This window comes from Stylophora pistillata, chromosome 3 (assembly GCF_964205215.1).
Source record: "Stylophora pistillata chromosome 3, jaStyPist1.2, whole genome shotgun sequence".
NCBI classification, from domain to species: Eukaryota; Metazoa; Cnidaria; class Anthozoa; order Scleractinia; family Pocilloporidae; genus Stylophora; species Stylophora pistillata.
In genome coordinates this window covers 40,279,760-40,292,665 of record NC_142521.1, presented here as the reverse complement: position 1 = coordinate 40,292,665, position 12,906 = coordinate 40,279,760, and the positions used below count along the sequence as shown (strand labels likewise).

The window sequence follows — 12,906 nt, the reverse complement described above, 5'->3', positions numbered from 1 at the left end:
CCTGCAGGAGACGGGGTCTACAGTTTATTCGTCCTTATCCAGGAAGACTAGGATATCTACATCCATTTCTTGATATTATAGAAAGCCAGGTTGCAGATCTCCTCAGTTATTTAAGACCCTGAGTGTTGGTCCGGCTGGCGCTTGAACCCTTGACCTCCCGCACAACAGTCCAGCGCTCTACCAATTGAGCTAACCAGGAGGCGGTTTCAAAGTACGCAGTCAATGGTGGCTGTTGCAGCACGTATGATTATCGTGATAGGAATTGCTTGATCAGTACAAAAGTAGCCTTGTCTAGCCCTGAAAAGATGTGTATAGCTGTGTATGGCCTTGTAAAGCTGTGTATAGCCCTACATAGTTGTGTTTAGCCGTGTATAGCTGGGTATAGTCCTGTATAGCTCTGTATAGCTGTATTTAGCCCTTTATAGCTGTGTATTGCCCTGTATAGCTCTGGATAGCTCTGTCCAGCTGTGTATAGCCCTGTAGTACTGTGTAGAGCTTTATTTAACCTTGTTTAGCCCTGTATGTGTTTAGGATATCACAGGTAAAGTATAGGACATAATATGTATTGAGGACATAATAACTCCCCATACATAACCTACCTACCAAAGTTTACGGGAATCTGAGGAAGGATCGTACCTGTATTTTCCTTACCGGATATTATAAAAAGTTTTAAAATTCAGAGATTCGCCTGTGAACAGCCAACCTCTCCCCTTCCCTCTCCTTCCTGTAATGACTAGAATAACCCTATTTTCAAATCATCATCAGAACAACAACATCATGGGACACTCTTCACAACATGCAATTACATAAGTCGAAGCACAAAGGCACTAAAGGTGTGGGTAGATATTTGCATACAATGTACAATAGCGCTTTATACTATTACTAAAAATAGATTTTGTTACGTGATAACCTAGAGACCCCCCGCACAGACTCAGACAAACTTTGCGACCAGCGTAAGGAAATGTATGAGCGAGAGCTGTAAAATTAAAACAAAACGACGGAAAATTTCGTCAAAAAATGACTTGGCGTTCTGAAAGGAAGGGGCATGGTTAGTACCAAACACTGTTGTTGGGGTGAGTGTAAGACAGACTCAAGATATGCAGATAAATGGCCAAAATCACTCGAAGAGTGAAAGGAATTAGGGAAGAAAGTATTCATTCCTTTCCCAAAACCTTCGCGAGACATGGCAAAGTGCAAGCGTTGGCTGGTGGCTTGTTCGCACGAGTTTTTTACGGAGAAAAACATAACAAGAAACACTTAAGTTATATTTGTGCTCTTCACTGGCCCGGCGGAAAAGGTCCAACAGCCGAATTTCCCGATCCACTAAAGGCAAATCTAAGAGCAGCGCAAGTAAGTTGAGCACATGCTCCTTAGAGGAAAGCACCGAAAGAAAGAGAAAATTCAGCGTCAAAGAAACAGAAATTATTCAATGACAACTGCCTGAACATTAACTACACAAACTACATGAACTGGCATTTAATAGAAACACAATCAGTATTGAGCGAAATATACAAAAATCCGCCGCTCGTATCTTACAAAAGAGGGCGATCGCTCAAAAACATGCTCGTGAGAGCCAAACTTTGAATAGGCTATTCTAAACACGCGCTGGGGAGTCGTGTAGGCCTGTCAACCCCCTTTTTACATTGTTTACATCAGAATTTTCTTGAAAAACTTTGGCAGCAAACCATTTTCCATGATCGATTGCCGGATCAAGGGTGTGATAATTCCCGCATCTCACACAGTCTGTACAAGATCTTCTCGTTTACCGCTTAATTTTAAGCCCCTACATTTTAACCACCGTTTTAGCTGGTCTACAGTGTATTCTTCCGGTTGTCTTTCAAATTTGGAGCCAGGAACGCCGTCCTCTTCGGTCAGAACTGTAAGGGAATAAGCGAACTACTCGCCATTTCCCTTGTAGCTCTCAAAGAAGTGGAGTTTGTTTGTCTGAGTCACGCGGGGGGTCTAAAATTTCATGACGTCATTAGTATAAAGCGCTATTGCACCAAACCTGAAATACAGGAAGAGAGTTATCTTACAAATGATGAACGAGGAATTAATCATTCACTTCTTTAAATGTTGAAAGTAGATCAACTGATATTTACAAATTGGATACATGACAACAATTTAACCCAATCAAATTCTAAGGCCACAGATTTTTTTTTCTTCTGATTTTTTAATTTAAATATTACATAAAATGAACACCATATATAAAAAACACAACTTGCCTTCTGTGAAGACTGTCTAAACTGATCGAGTGTCTTGTTACACTTATGTATGTGAAACAAGGAGATCTTTCAACAATCCCAGTATTGCAGCTAGATGTATGTTGTTTTCCCCCATAGATTTTAATCACATGGGATTGCCAAGACCCTCAGTCCATGACTACATAGTACTGAATAATCAGGACACTATTAACTTCAATATTAACAATTTTACAGTATGTTGTTGATTTACTCACAGGTAAAGAGCCTCCAATAGATGCTCCCATTTTCTTCACTGTTCAGGACCAGTTCATAAATATCTCCATCAGCTTGGAAGAAAATCATCCATGTTTCTTAAGCCATGTATTGCTTTAGAAATGCTACAATCAAATTTTACTTCAAAAGCTAAAATTCAATTTCTTAAGGCCAGCTAACAAGTGTCAAAACAAGTATTTACATTTGTTATCAATATTAACGACATGCAGATGTAAGTGCCATTTCTTAAAACATTGAACAGTATTCTAAATCAGTAATGATACAACAACACTTTTGTGTATTAACTCATTAAACGTTTTCAGGCTTATCTTTTCTCTGCATTAGTTTCCTGAAATAGGAAAAACAAACCATATTAATAACAATATTCTGGTAAATTTTTCTTGTTCTTGCCTGATCCCTACATAGTTCTGGTGCAATTCCTTAAAAAAGATTATTTAAGCAACATTCAAGTAATAAATCAGATTCTTTTCTGCAGTGCTTTCTTGTTTCAACTGTCTCATACTACATTTTGAATTTCTGGTCAAAATGCACTGAAAGAAGTGTTTAGCTAGAGAACTATAATGACATCAAAACCTTACAATCATAATTCTCTTATGAATATATCCTGCTAGAAGAGTTGACATTGCACAATTTGTAAAGATGTTCCTGGTAAAAAAAACGATTTTCTCAATGAATTAGTTATTAATAATGTTGGGACCGTCAATATATGAGCTTACAACAGAGCACTTCACAACAACAAGTTGTTTAATACATTCTGAAAATATCCTAACACATTCGCATGTGCAAAGGTCCCATATTTATAGCATGGTAAACAATGTCATGTAAGAAAGACAAGATGTACTATCATGGTAACATATTCGTGTTAGTGACACAGGATATGACAAATAATGAATTAATTAAAAATACTTCATACACACCTCCAAAGGTAAATGTTTGATACAATTGAAATCATAAGTATTACTGACATTAATGCCAGTACGATAATAAAAACGTTTGAAGAAGTGCCTGTGAAAAAGATCAAAATCAATGCACTAAATATATAGTCCAACCACTTCACAAGAAAGTGTAAACCAAAAGAGAGTTAACTATGGTGGCCCAGAAGGCTCAGTGCAAACAAAAAATATACAGCAGCAAATAAAAAATATACTGCAGCAAATAAAAATATACTGCAGCAAATAAAAAAAAATCAGAACGCAAAGAAAAAAGTACCGCAGCAAATAAAAAAATGCAACGCAAACAAAAAATACTGCGGCAAATAAAATATGCAACGCAAACAAAAAACAAAGAAAACGCAAACAAAAAAAATTGGAACGCAACGCCAAGGAAGACTGGGTAATAGTTCTTAGTTTCCCGCAAAAACCGCATGAACTGGAACTCGCTTTTGGCTATGGACGAAAGCGATCTGCGTAGGATTATAGAAGATTACTTTCACCAAGGGTATGAAAATAGAGTTATCGATGTCTTAAAGGAGCAGCATGGTACGGTCATAAGTTCCCTGCAAAACATGGTTTCGGAAAGGTGAACAAGCAAAGGATGGAATGAGTGTTGGCGGGAAACTAAGAACTATTATCCAGTCTTCCTTGGCATTGCGTTGCGTTCCAATTTTTTTTGTTTGCGTTTTCTTTTTTTTTTTTTGCGTTGCATATTTTATTTGCTGCAGTATTTTTTGTTTGCGTTGCATTTCTTATTTGCTGCGGTACTTTTTTTCTTTGCGTTTTGATTTTTTTATTTGCTGCAGTACATTTTTTAGTTGCCACAGTATATTTTTTATTTGCTGCAGTATATTTTTTACTTGCTGCAGTATATTTTTTGTTTGCGCGGAGCCTTCTGGGCCACCGTAGTTAACTGATTGCTAAGCTGCCCATACAGAACCAAATTCAACTATGAACATGGTGTTTGCTGTTCCCAACATGTTGGCTAAAAATGAAATATGAATTTTGTATCACTGATATTTCAGTGTCAGTGAATAACCTTTTATAGGAGTCAAATGAATGTAGCAAATTATTCTTCCATTTTATGATCTTCAAAGCCTTGCTTGCAAAGTATCAAAACCACCACAAGTTTGAATTAACTAAACATTTAACAGTGCCCACCTTCATTTGTAAATTTTAGCAGTCAACAAACAAGTTGATACTTGTTTGATTTGTATTCATCATTTTATTGGCTAGATTTGAAAATGTTGAAATATTCTGTTCTAGTTCTGCCTCCTTATCTGTTTTCAATTTGTAAATCCTCCCCCCTTCAGCAAACAGCCTGTAATTTGTTGGCATGGATGTCTACTAAAAAAGATCGATGCATGCAATGATGTTTACCATTTGTACTGGAAGGGCTCTCCCTTTGTCCCTTACTGGCACCAACATCTGGTTGATCTACAAACTCTGTTTCATCAGGTGGTAGCTCAGTTTCAGTGCTGTTAGTTTGGGGAGGGGATGTTTGTTTTGTAGAAGTAAACTCTGTCATCTCCACCCTAACTGTGCTTGGGGCTGACGTTGTACTTTGTATGAAGTTCTGTAAAGCAAAAGCATGCTGGGCTGGTTTGGTTGTAGGTTTCGTATCAGTGCAGTTCGCATCTAGTAAAGGGAAAAAAAACAAAGTAAAACAAAATAACCATCATTCAACATACAATAATGATTTTGAGACTCTGACATCAAGTGGGTGAAAATGAATATCAGAAACATATTAGTAATTATTTACAAATTAACTGACTAGGACTGCTGCTGTCTGTTTGATGAACTTACATACCAGAAACTGCTTACACATTGACACCTGAACCGCCCGTAACCGCCCGAACCTCGCGATCGCCTTGCGCGAGAACGCTTTCCCCCCTACCTCCCCTACTAAGTAGAGTTTTGTCCCCCCAAACTTCCTCTACAGTTTGGAGATCAATAAGCCAATCAGAATCCGTCGTTTGCGCATACATTTTGTCGACTTTAGGGGGTACTAGAGGGGCATTATTCTATGCGTCTTCACTAAATGATCAAATTTGATAATATGGCGTCCTCAAGGCCGACCCTCAAAATTTTCAGGTCGAATTTTTCATTCATTTGCGATCGAGTTAGACCTTGTGGAATTCCGAATGTAAAGTAACAATGCTATAGAAGACTCTGCTTAGAAAAGAATGGATATTCAGGTCTTAAAGGTGACAGAATTAGCTCTCGAGTCAACGACACTACGATTCTCTAAGGCGATGCGAATTATGGACGTGAAGTGAAAACCGAACTTTCGGACTTCAAGCAAGGCCTGGTGACAATTTGGCGATTCGATGGTCCGGTAAAGATTATGGTCGAGTAACAATGTGTTCAAAAAGTATAGTTTAATAGAAGATGTTGCCTCAAATCGAAGTTATTTCAGAATTTTCAACATAACGCTGCGCAATTTCTGGCCATGAAGGCAAGTAAACAACGATCTAAGCATGATGAATTTTACCGCGTGGGCTTTGTACACGTAAGAAATTCGTACGTTTTTCGCTTATAACAGCAAATCAAAAACTGTTTTGAATAAATCTGACGTCCCGATATATTTCTTGGCCATTTTAGTCTTGGACAAATTAGCATATTCCCATTTGAAATATGATCCACATGCCCATTTTCACACATGCGAAAATATTTAGCGATTTTTATCTTTCCTCTTGATTTTTGAGTTAAAACGTAAAACACACCTATCGCTTTTTTCGCCGGAAAAAAGTTCTTTAATTACTCCTCTTTCACTGGAGCTTGTTTTTTGGAAAAGCTGATCTTTAATAATTTACTGCGCACTGTGTTTGCTTTCTTAGTTTCTCCAAAATTTTGATTTTTCGTCGGCACGTGTTACACGTAAGTGTCAATGGGTAAATAAATTAACCTTACCCTCAGGTCCTGTGCAGACATATATTTCCATTTTCATGTTTCTTGTCGAACAATGTCCACTACTTTTTCCCTTCAATGAATCTAATGATCCAGTTGAGGTAGCTGCAGGTGTAAATCAAGTAAACAATGAGAAAAATGAAAAGCAAGAAAAGTAAAAGTCACTCTTTAATTTAAATTCAAAGGAGTCACCTTGGCTAAATACATGAACACTGCTTTCATAAAAAATAAACCCTCACAGGTGCAAGCATCTTGGTCGTTTCCTTTACGCAGAAAAGAATACATTGCTAGGCAAAGGAAACAGGGCGGGAGGTGCGGTGGCCTCATGGTTGGTGCGCTCGACTCCAGATCGAGTGGTCTGGGTTTGAGCCCCGGCCGGGGAAATCGTTTTGTGTTCTTAGGCAAGACACTTTACTCTCACAGTGCCTCTCTTCACCCAGGTGTATAAATGGGTACCGGCGAATTTAATGCTGGGAGTAACCCTGCAATGGACTAGCATCCCACCCAGGGGTGAGTAGAAATACTCCTAGTCGCTTCATACAACAGAAACCGGAGTTAAGCGCCAGCCCGATGTGCCACATGGCTCCTTAGTAGGCTTTACCTTTACCTAAAGGAAACAGGAGTCCACTGGCCAGGTTAACCCTTTCACTCTCATGACTGATCAAGACAGAATTTCTCCTTACCATATCAATACAATATCAAGCAGACAAGTGATGAGAATAAAGGAAATACAAATTAGAGTATTTCTATTTGGCTCCAAAGCAAATTCTCCAAACAAAGATCAAATGAACTGTAAGGCAGAGGGTTAGGAGAATAACTAATGAGATCTTTGTAGTGCAAGGGTTGACTCAACAGAATAACATCTGATTTAGAAGTAACCATTTAGCAGGTGCATCCTCTGAGGAGACAACAAATAATATGTTTATCTCAAATGCCAACCAGAGAATAGCGGGTCCTTTTTTACGTGGCAAGCTGTAGTTCTTTTGTTATCATAGAGGTATTTGACCACAACAATACCAAAGGTTTGAAGGGAAGGGCTCTTGATTGCATTGCTTACATCTTAAATTGGTCTATTGAAAAACCGTTATGATAATTGAATTCTGACCTTTTGAAAACTGGACACCTTCCAAAAGGCTTTACCTCCAATTAATCAAAAAAGCCTTAGCATTTTAAATTAAGGGAGAGGAATAGCCAAAAATTAATCATAGGTGGAAGATGGATGTTTTTCTTCAAAAAGCATCATGAAATTGATCAAGCCACGATGATGTGCCGAGCAAATGGTTGCACTCATAAAATACAAACCACACTTACAAATGAAGTAATACACTGTTCCTTTCTTGAAAACTCGAGAAGGGTCTGCATTAAAAGGCTGAAACACGAGTGTTTCAAACTGTATTTGACGTGGATTATCACACTGAAGGAAGATCTTGTTTTTGGTTATGCTGCTATTCACATTGCAAGTCTCGTAGCTTTTAAGATCTACTCGCCAAAAGTTCTCATAGTTGAGACCATTATCAGTGTCCTGTCTCTCTGCTAGAGACACTGCCACATGCGGGCAGAGGATGTTTAGTTTTGATCCTGGGAGGACATTTAAGCGATAGTTTCCTCCTTTGAATCTGAAAAATAAAAAATAAAAATCATTAAGATGTATATAACTGGCAAGAACTGTCATATTAATACTTGAACAGTTTCATGGCTGTAGTAAGTGGTCTGAGTGAGTAACAGCTGATGCCTGACAACTGTTTAAGGTCTTCACCATATTCAGCCCATTCTTGTAGAGCTGCAAACATTCGCCATGGCTTAATTAGGCAATCACTGCTGTCCTGCTTCACTTTTTTCATTCAGTTTCAAACTGTCTTACTCGGGAAGGTTTTTGGCCCTAGCTAGCTTCTTTTTTTAAGTGCATAGTTGTTGTGCTACCATCCTTTATCAGCTACAGCAGTTAAACCTATCACACATCCTCTGTCAGCATTAAAAATATGAAGAAAACACAGTGGGTGCGAGGAAGAAGTAACCTGCCCATATGAAAAGCTCTGACAATTCCCCATCTTTTTTCACTGATTGAAGGAACATAAATGAAAATGATCATACATGATGCCTTCTTGTGTGGCAGTCAGACTCCTTTAAGTTTTATCTTCTGATTACTTACTATTTTTGAGGACAACATTTTTAAAGGAAGCATTAACTCATACTAAGATCACAGAGGGAGAGAACTCTCATTCCAATCAGGAACAGATTAAGCTGGAGTGGCCTTGTTCAGCAAAATTGCCTAATAAGGGAGCTGTCAAAGAAATCCCCTATGGAGAGCTGAGAAGATTGGACCAAAGTCTATCATCCTTCCCTGGGATTCAAAGCCACTGTGATGGACATCATAAAGCTTATAGGGCCCTGGAAAGAGCCAGTAGGCATGACAAAGGCCTAAATCAGAGGATGTTTTTTAAAATTGACAATGACAGACAAAATAAAACCTCAGAGAAAAGAGGAAAGTGTTTCAAGAAGAGTGGGGAAAGAAGCAAACTGAGTCTAGAATATTTATTGTGTATATTTTGACTTGTCTTGAAAAACTTCTTCAATTTCAATTAGTTGGCTAACATCACGCTACAAGGAACCAAACTTGCAAGTTGTTCATGATGTCTTCATGATCATGCAGAATATTGTAATGCCCATCCACAAAAAAAGACAAACAATTAGGTACAATTTCTCAACTTACTAGTCTGAATCCACTCAGAGCAAGTACATACATGTATGTGTTTCTTTAGAAGTATACAACATGAATATACCACTTCAATGTACAGTTAAAATAATTACTCCTTAGTTTGCAAAAAATATAAAGCCATACTTAAAAATAAATGTGTTTTCAATGCACGACGGACTTCCACATTCACATTATGCTACCTCATAAAAAGGGAAAGAATTATGATAAAAATCAACATAGCAGTTTTTTAACATGCATGATGAACAGATTTCTCCGATGAAACTTTTAGGTTCATATACTCCACATGCAACACATTTGATTACAAAAGCACCCTTGTATTAGCAAACATTTACCACCATTTCAATATAATTAAGTTCCTTGTAAGAGGTAATTTTTGTCAACTTAATTCCTGACAACATCAACCACCAAAATAACCTGATTTTAGGCAGCAATAGATTAAAACCTGCATGGCAATTTTAATCTATGCTCTCACTTTTGTTAAGTACAGAGCATATTCATTTAATTATAGCTGGATCTTGCTGAAAGATAAGAATTAAATGTTCTGCCATCAAAGTAATACACAATAAAGATGTCATGACTCTGTGAATTTATTATCTTGATCAAAGCGCCAGCTGCTAGACTAGTTAATGACTGACTTCACCTCACATAATATGACTAAGAAGCTTCTTTATCCACAGCAGCTTTATTGATTCAACCACACAGGAATAGTTTAGGCACTGCTTCCAGAGATAAAAACCTTATCAAATTCTTATATCCAGAGGCCATTTCCTGTTTTGCTTTCCACTTATCAGTAGTCACATAGCACAGAGTATATTAACTCTAGCTTATCTTAAATATTATTATGCAATGCTTCTGTCAATCTGTTGTTCAACTTGTAAAAAACTGTTGGTTAATTACACCTGGAATGGTGTGGGGCTGAATACATGTAACTGAATGATTATTAGAGTATGTTGTTTACAAGTAACTTGGCTATAACTCAGAGAGCATCAAAAGTCATTGAGTTTTCATGCCTTTCTACACTAATTGTATTTTAGATCTTAAGTTCTAGAAATTGGATCTGGTCCAGTGATGACATTGTCTACTTGTTTATGTTGTTGTTCAATCTACCTTCTTCATCTCAAATTGTCAAATCATTACCAATTTCAGTTTCTTTTGCTTCAAATTGATTGTTCCAGTGAAAAGAAGGCAAAGTTTGAAAAACAATAAACAGCTACAACATAAATCAAACATAGTTCATTATCATTTTAGAAAAATGAGATAAGCCTGATGATAACATTCCAAGACAGAATACTTTGCACTACTCTGAAGATAGCTTTGTCAACTTACCAGACAAAAATTAATAATAGTATTGTTCTGCTCACACATTAGAATATTTCATTTAGTTTCACTTATTTAAAACCATTCTTAATTTAACACTGTTCATGTTTTCAACCTCCACAAACTCAAATATAGAAAGTTCTACAACATCACACATTAGTATTAACAGAACTCCAATAAAGGTGCCTCCATCAAGAGTGATATATCACTGCTGTGAATACTTCAATAGCAACAGCTTTACAGATGCCGCTACTGTTTGAAATCTGCATTCATCATCATCAAGATTAAATAGAAAGGACACAAAGATCTTTTGTAGTTATAATGGAGTTTTAATTGTCTCTAAAATATCTGCATGGAATTTTACGGGGGGAGACAGTTGTCTGTGACAAATATCTCTACTTTCCACCACCGTTAAGAAACAAAAGAAAAACAATTTTGAGAATATGTATAACCACATGGAATTAGTTAACAAAGGCACTCCAGTTGTAACTGTTAAGCTTTAAAAATTAAATGATATTTCTTTTATAATATTTGCATTGTTTCTAGTTTAATTCAGTCAGCAATTAAGAATCCCTAAATAATACTCCATGCAGCCTTTAAGTTACAAGTTGAATTACTCCAAATATTGTAAGATGCTATGAAAGAAAGAGTAAAGAATTTTGGATTACAAATCTCTCAACATTCCCTTTCAGTGTAACAGTTAGGCAAGCATTTCTAACCAGAAATGCCTAATAAAGCATTGCTTTTGTAGATACAGATTTGTAAGTATAAGCGAAGTGAAGATTCTTGCATAATTATCCAAAAATGTTCCTGATGCTCTGCTTCTGTGAAGATTTTAAGGTCTCCATCATGCAAATAGTTAGTGCTGCTTTATGTTCTCTTCAGAGTGCACTGTGATTGATGAGAAATAAAAACTACAAAAATTGCAATTAGCTCCTGTATCCGTCACAAGCATTTCACAAGCATGTCTTAGAGGGCATTTAGGAACAAGGAACATATAATGATCGTTGAGGGTTGTACCGCGGAAACAAAAAAACACGTCAGTCTGACAAACATGCCTGCATGTGACCATCGCACTTCTAAATACACACTTGCATTCAAGACCAGAGGTATTGAAAGAGCCAGCTTTTTTTTTTATCAAATAACATAGCTATTTGTAGATTCATGACACACAAGCAGTTTTAGTTTTGAAGAGCTACAACGCAACATTTAACTATCTTTCCTCTACCTTTTTTGAACTGGACCGAGAGCTTGGAAAAACCTTTCTTTTAGGTTAATTGGATGTAAGTGATAGATATCTAAACTCAATTGATTCAAACACTGTCTAAAATAAAGCTTACCCAGACGTAAACATAAAAAATAATAGAAAATAACAAATTTCTACCACACGATATATTGCGAGTTCAGTCTTATCGCCTTAATGAAAGTAATTATTGAAATTTTAAATTCCCTTGCGCAATGTAGGCAAGTGTCAGAAGCTAGGGTGGAAGGAAATTCTGAAAATAGTCATAATGTTGTCAAAGGTCTTTACCCTGTCTAGTTTTAACTGTAAGCTGTCATTTATGTTTGTACGGTAAAATGACACGACTAGCTTTTAGCTTAAGCAAATACACTTTTTCCCTTGAAGATGAACCTTGATTAGGGTGTTAGCTTTCATTCCAAATGCATCTCAAAGAGCCTTTCCATAAAATAGAACCTCACTCATTTACTCTGAGGACATGAAAGTGGAGGAATAAGCGAGACGGTTGACCATACATTGTCTGCTTGAATAAATTTTCTTCAGCGGACGCTCCACTTTCTGGGTTATTCGATAAAAATCCCTTAGAGTCTCATACAAAATACTATTTAAAACACAGGGAATTCGGCAGTTACTATAAACGGGGGAACCCTCAAAGGCTGCTTATTTTCTCACATGCGATTCAAACCTTTACACTCTCAATTTTTATACACGCGTTATAGAGCTTTGAGGTTTATTGGTTTCCTTCATTTTCTACTGCGTCAAACTTAAGTCGTTAAGATCTCTTATTTGAAACAAAATTATTTCGCCGTTGCTTTCCCATGGTCTTTCTCTATAATCCTAAGAAATATAAAGAAGGTGAATATTCCACTTGAAGTGATGAAATGGTCCGGTTTTACTACAAGTAGATAAAAGTACTTCAATTATTAGTAGTACTTACAGAGGGTTTTGAAAAGTCCAGTGCAACGATGGGTACACAATTGCTCCACTCACAAGAACAGCCAGTTCCATACAAACGTAAAAGAACACCAGAACAAGACGATTTTCACGTCTCATGTTGTTTCGTGCCAAAACTTCCGTAATCAATGCAAGCAATGATTGCAACGGAATTATCGATATGTACAAACTAACATTTCAAACACAGAGGTTTTTAACCATAAATGATCCAAGGAAAAAGGAAATTGTGTGCCTCTTTCGTCTCAAAGGTCACTGAATAATCGGGTGATGGTATGACAACATTCAAACGTAAATCTACTCGTGCATAATCCGTATTTAGTCGGATTCGTAGGAGTAGTAATACGTACGAGCCGAGCTGTC

At 37.0% G+C, this 12,906-nt stretch overlaps 1 protein-coding gene across 1 annotated transcript; it reads right to left on the bottom strand.

The window, feature by feature from the left end:
• Positions 1 to 1,461: 1,461 nt before the first annotated feature.
• LOC111339727 (ephrin-B2a) lies at positions 1,462 to 12,902 on the bottom strand. Its single transcript, XM_088753984.1, has 6 exons — positions 12,530 to 12,902; positions 7,631 to 7,935; positions 6,323 to 6,424; positions 4,790 to 5,047; positions 3,395 to 3,482; positions 1,462 to 2,805 (listed from the first exon to the last, which is right to left on the bottom strand). Exons 1-6 carry the CDS (start codon positions 12,643 to 12,645, stop codon positions 2,766 to 2,768), a joined length of 909 nt encoding a protein of 302 aa, XP_088610110.1. The 5' UTR covers positions 12,646 to 12,902; the 3' UTR covers positions 1,462 to 2,765.
• Between the last annotated feature and the right edge of the window lie 4 nt (positions 12,903 to 12,906).

Coding starts and splice junctions, on each gene's coding strand:
- LOC111339727 (XM_088753984.1), bottom strand. CDS start 12,645: ATGAGACGTGAAAATCGTCTTGTTCTGGTGTTCTTTTACGTTTGTATG. Junction 5,048..6,322: donor TGTCTGCACAGGACCTGAGG/GTAAGGTTAATT, acceptor TCCCTTTACTAG/ATGCGAACTGCACTGATACG. Junction 2,806..3,394: donor TCAAACATTTACCTTTGGAG/GTGTGTATGAAG, acceptor TTCCTATTTCAG/GAAACTAATGCAGAGAAAAG.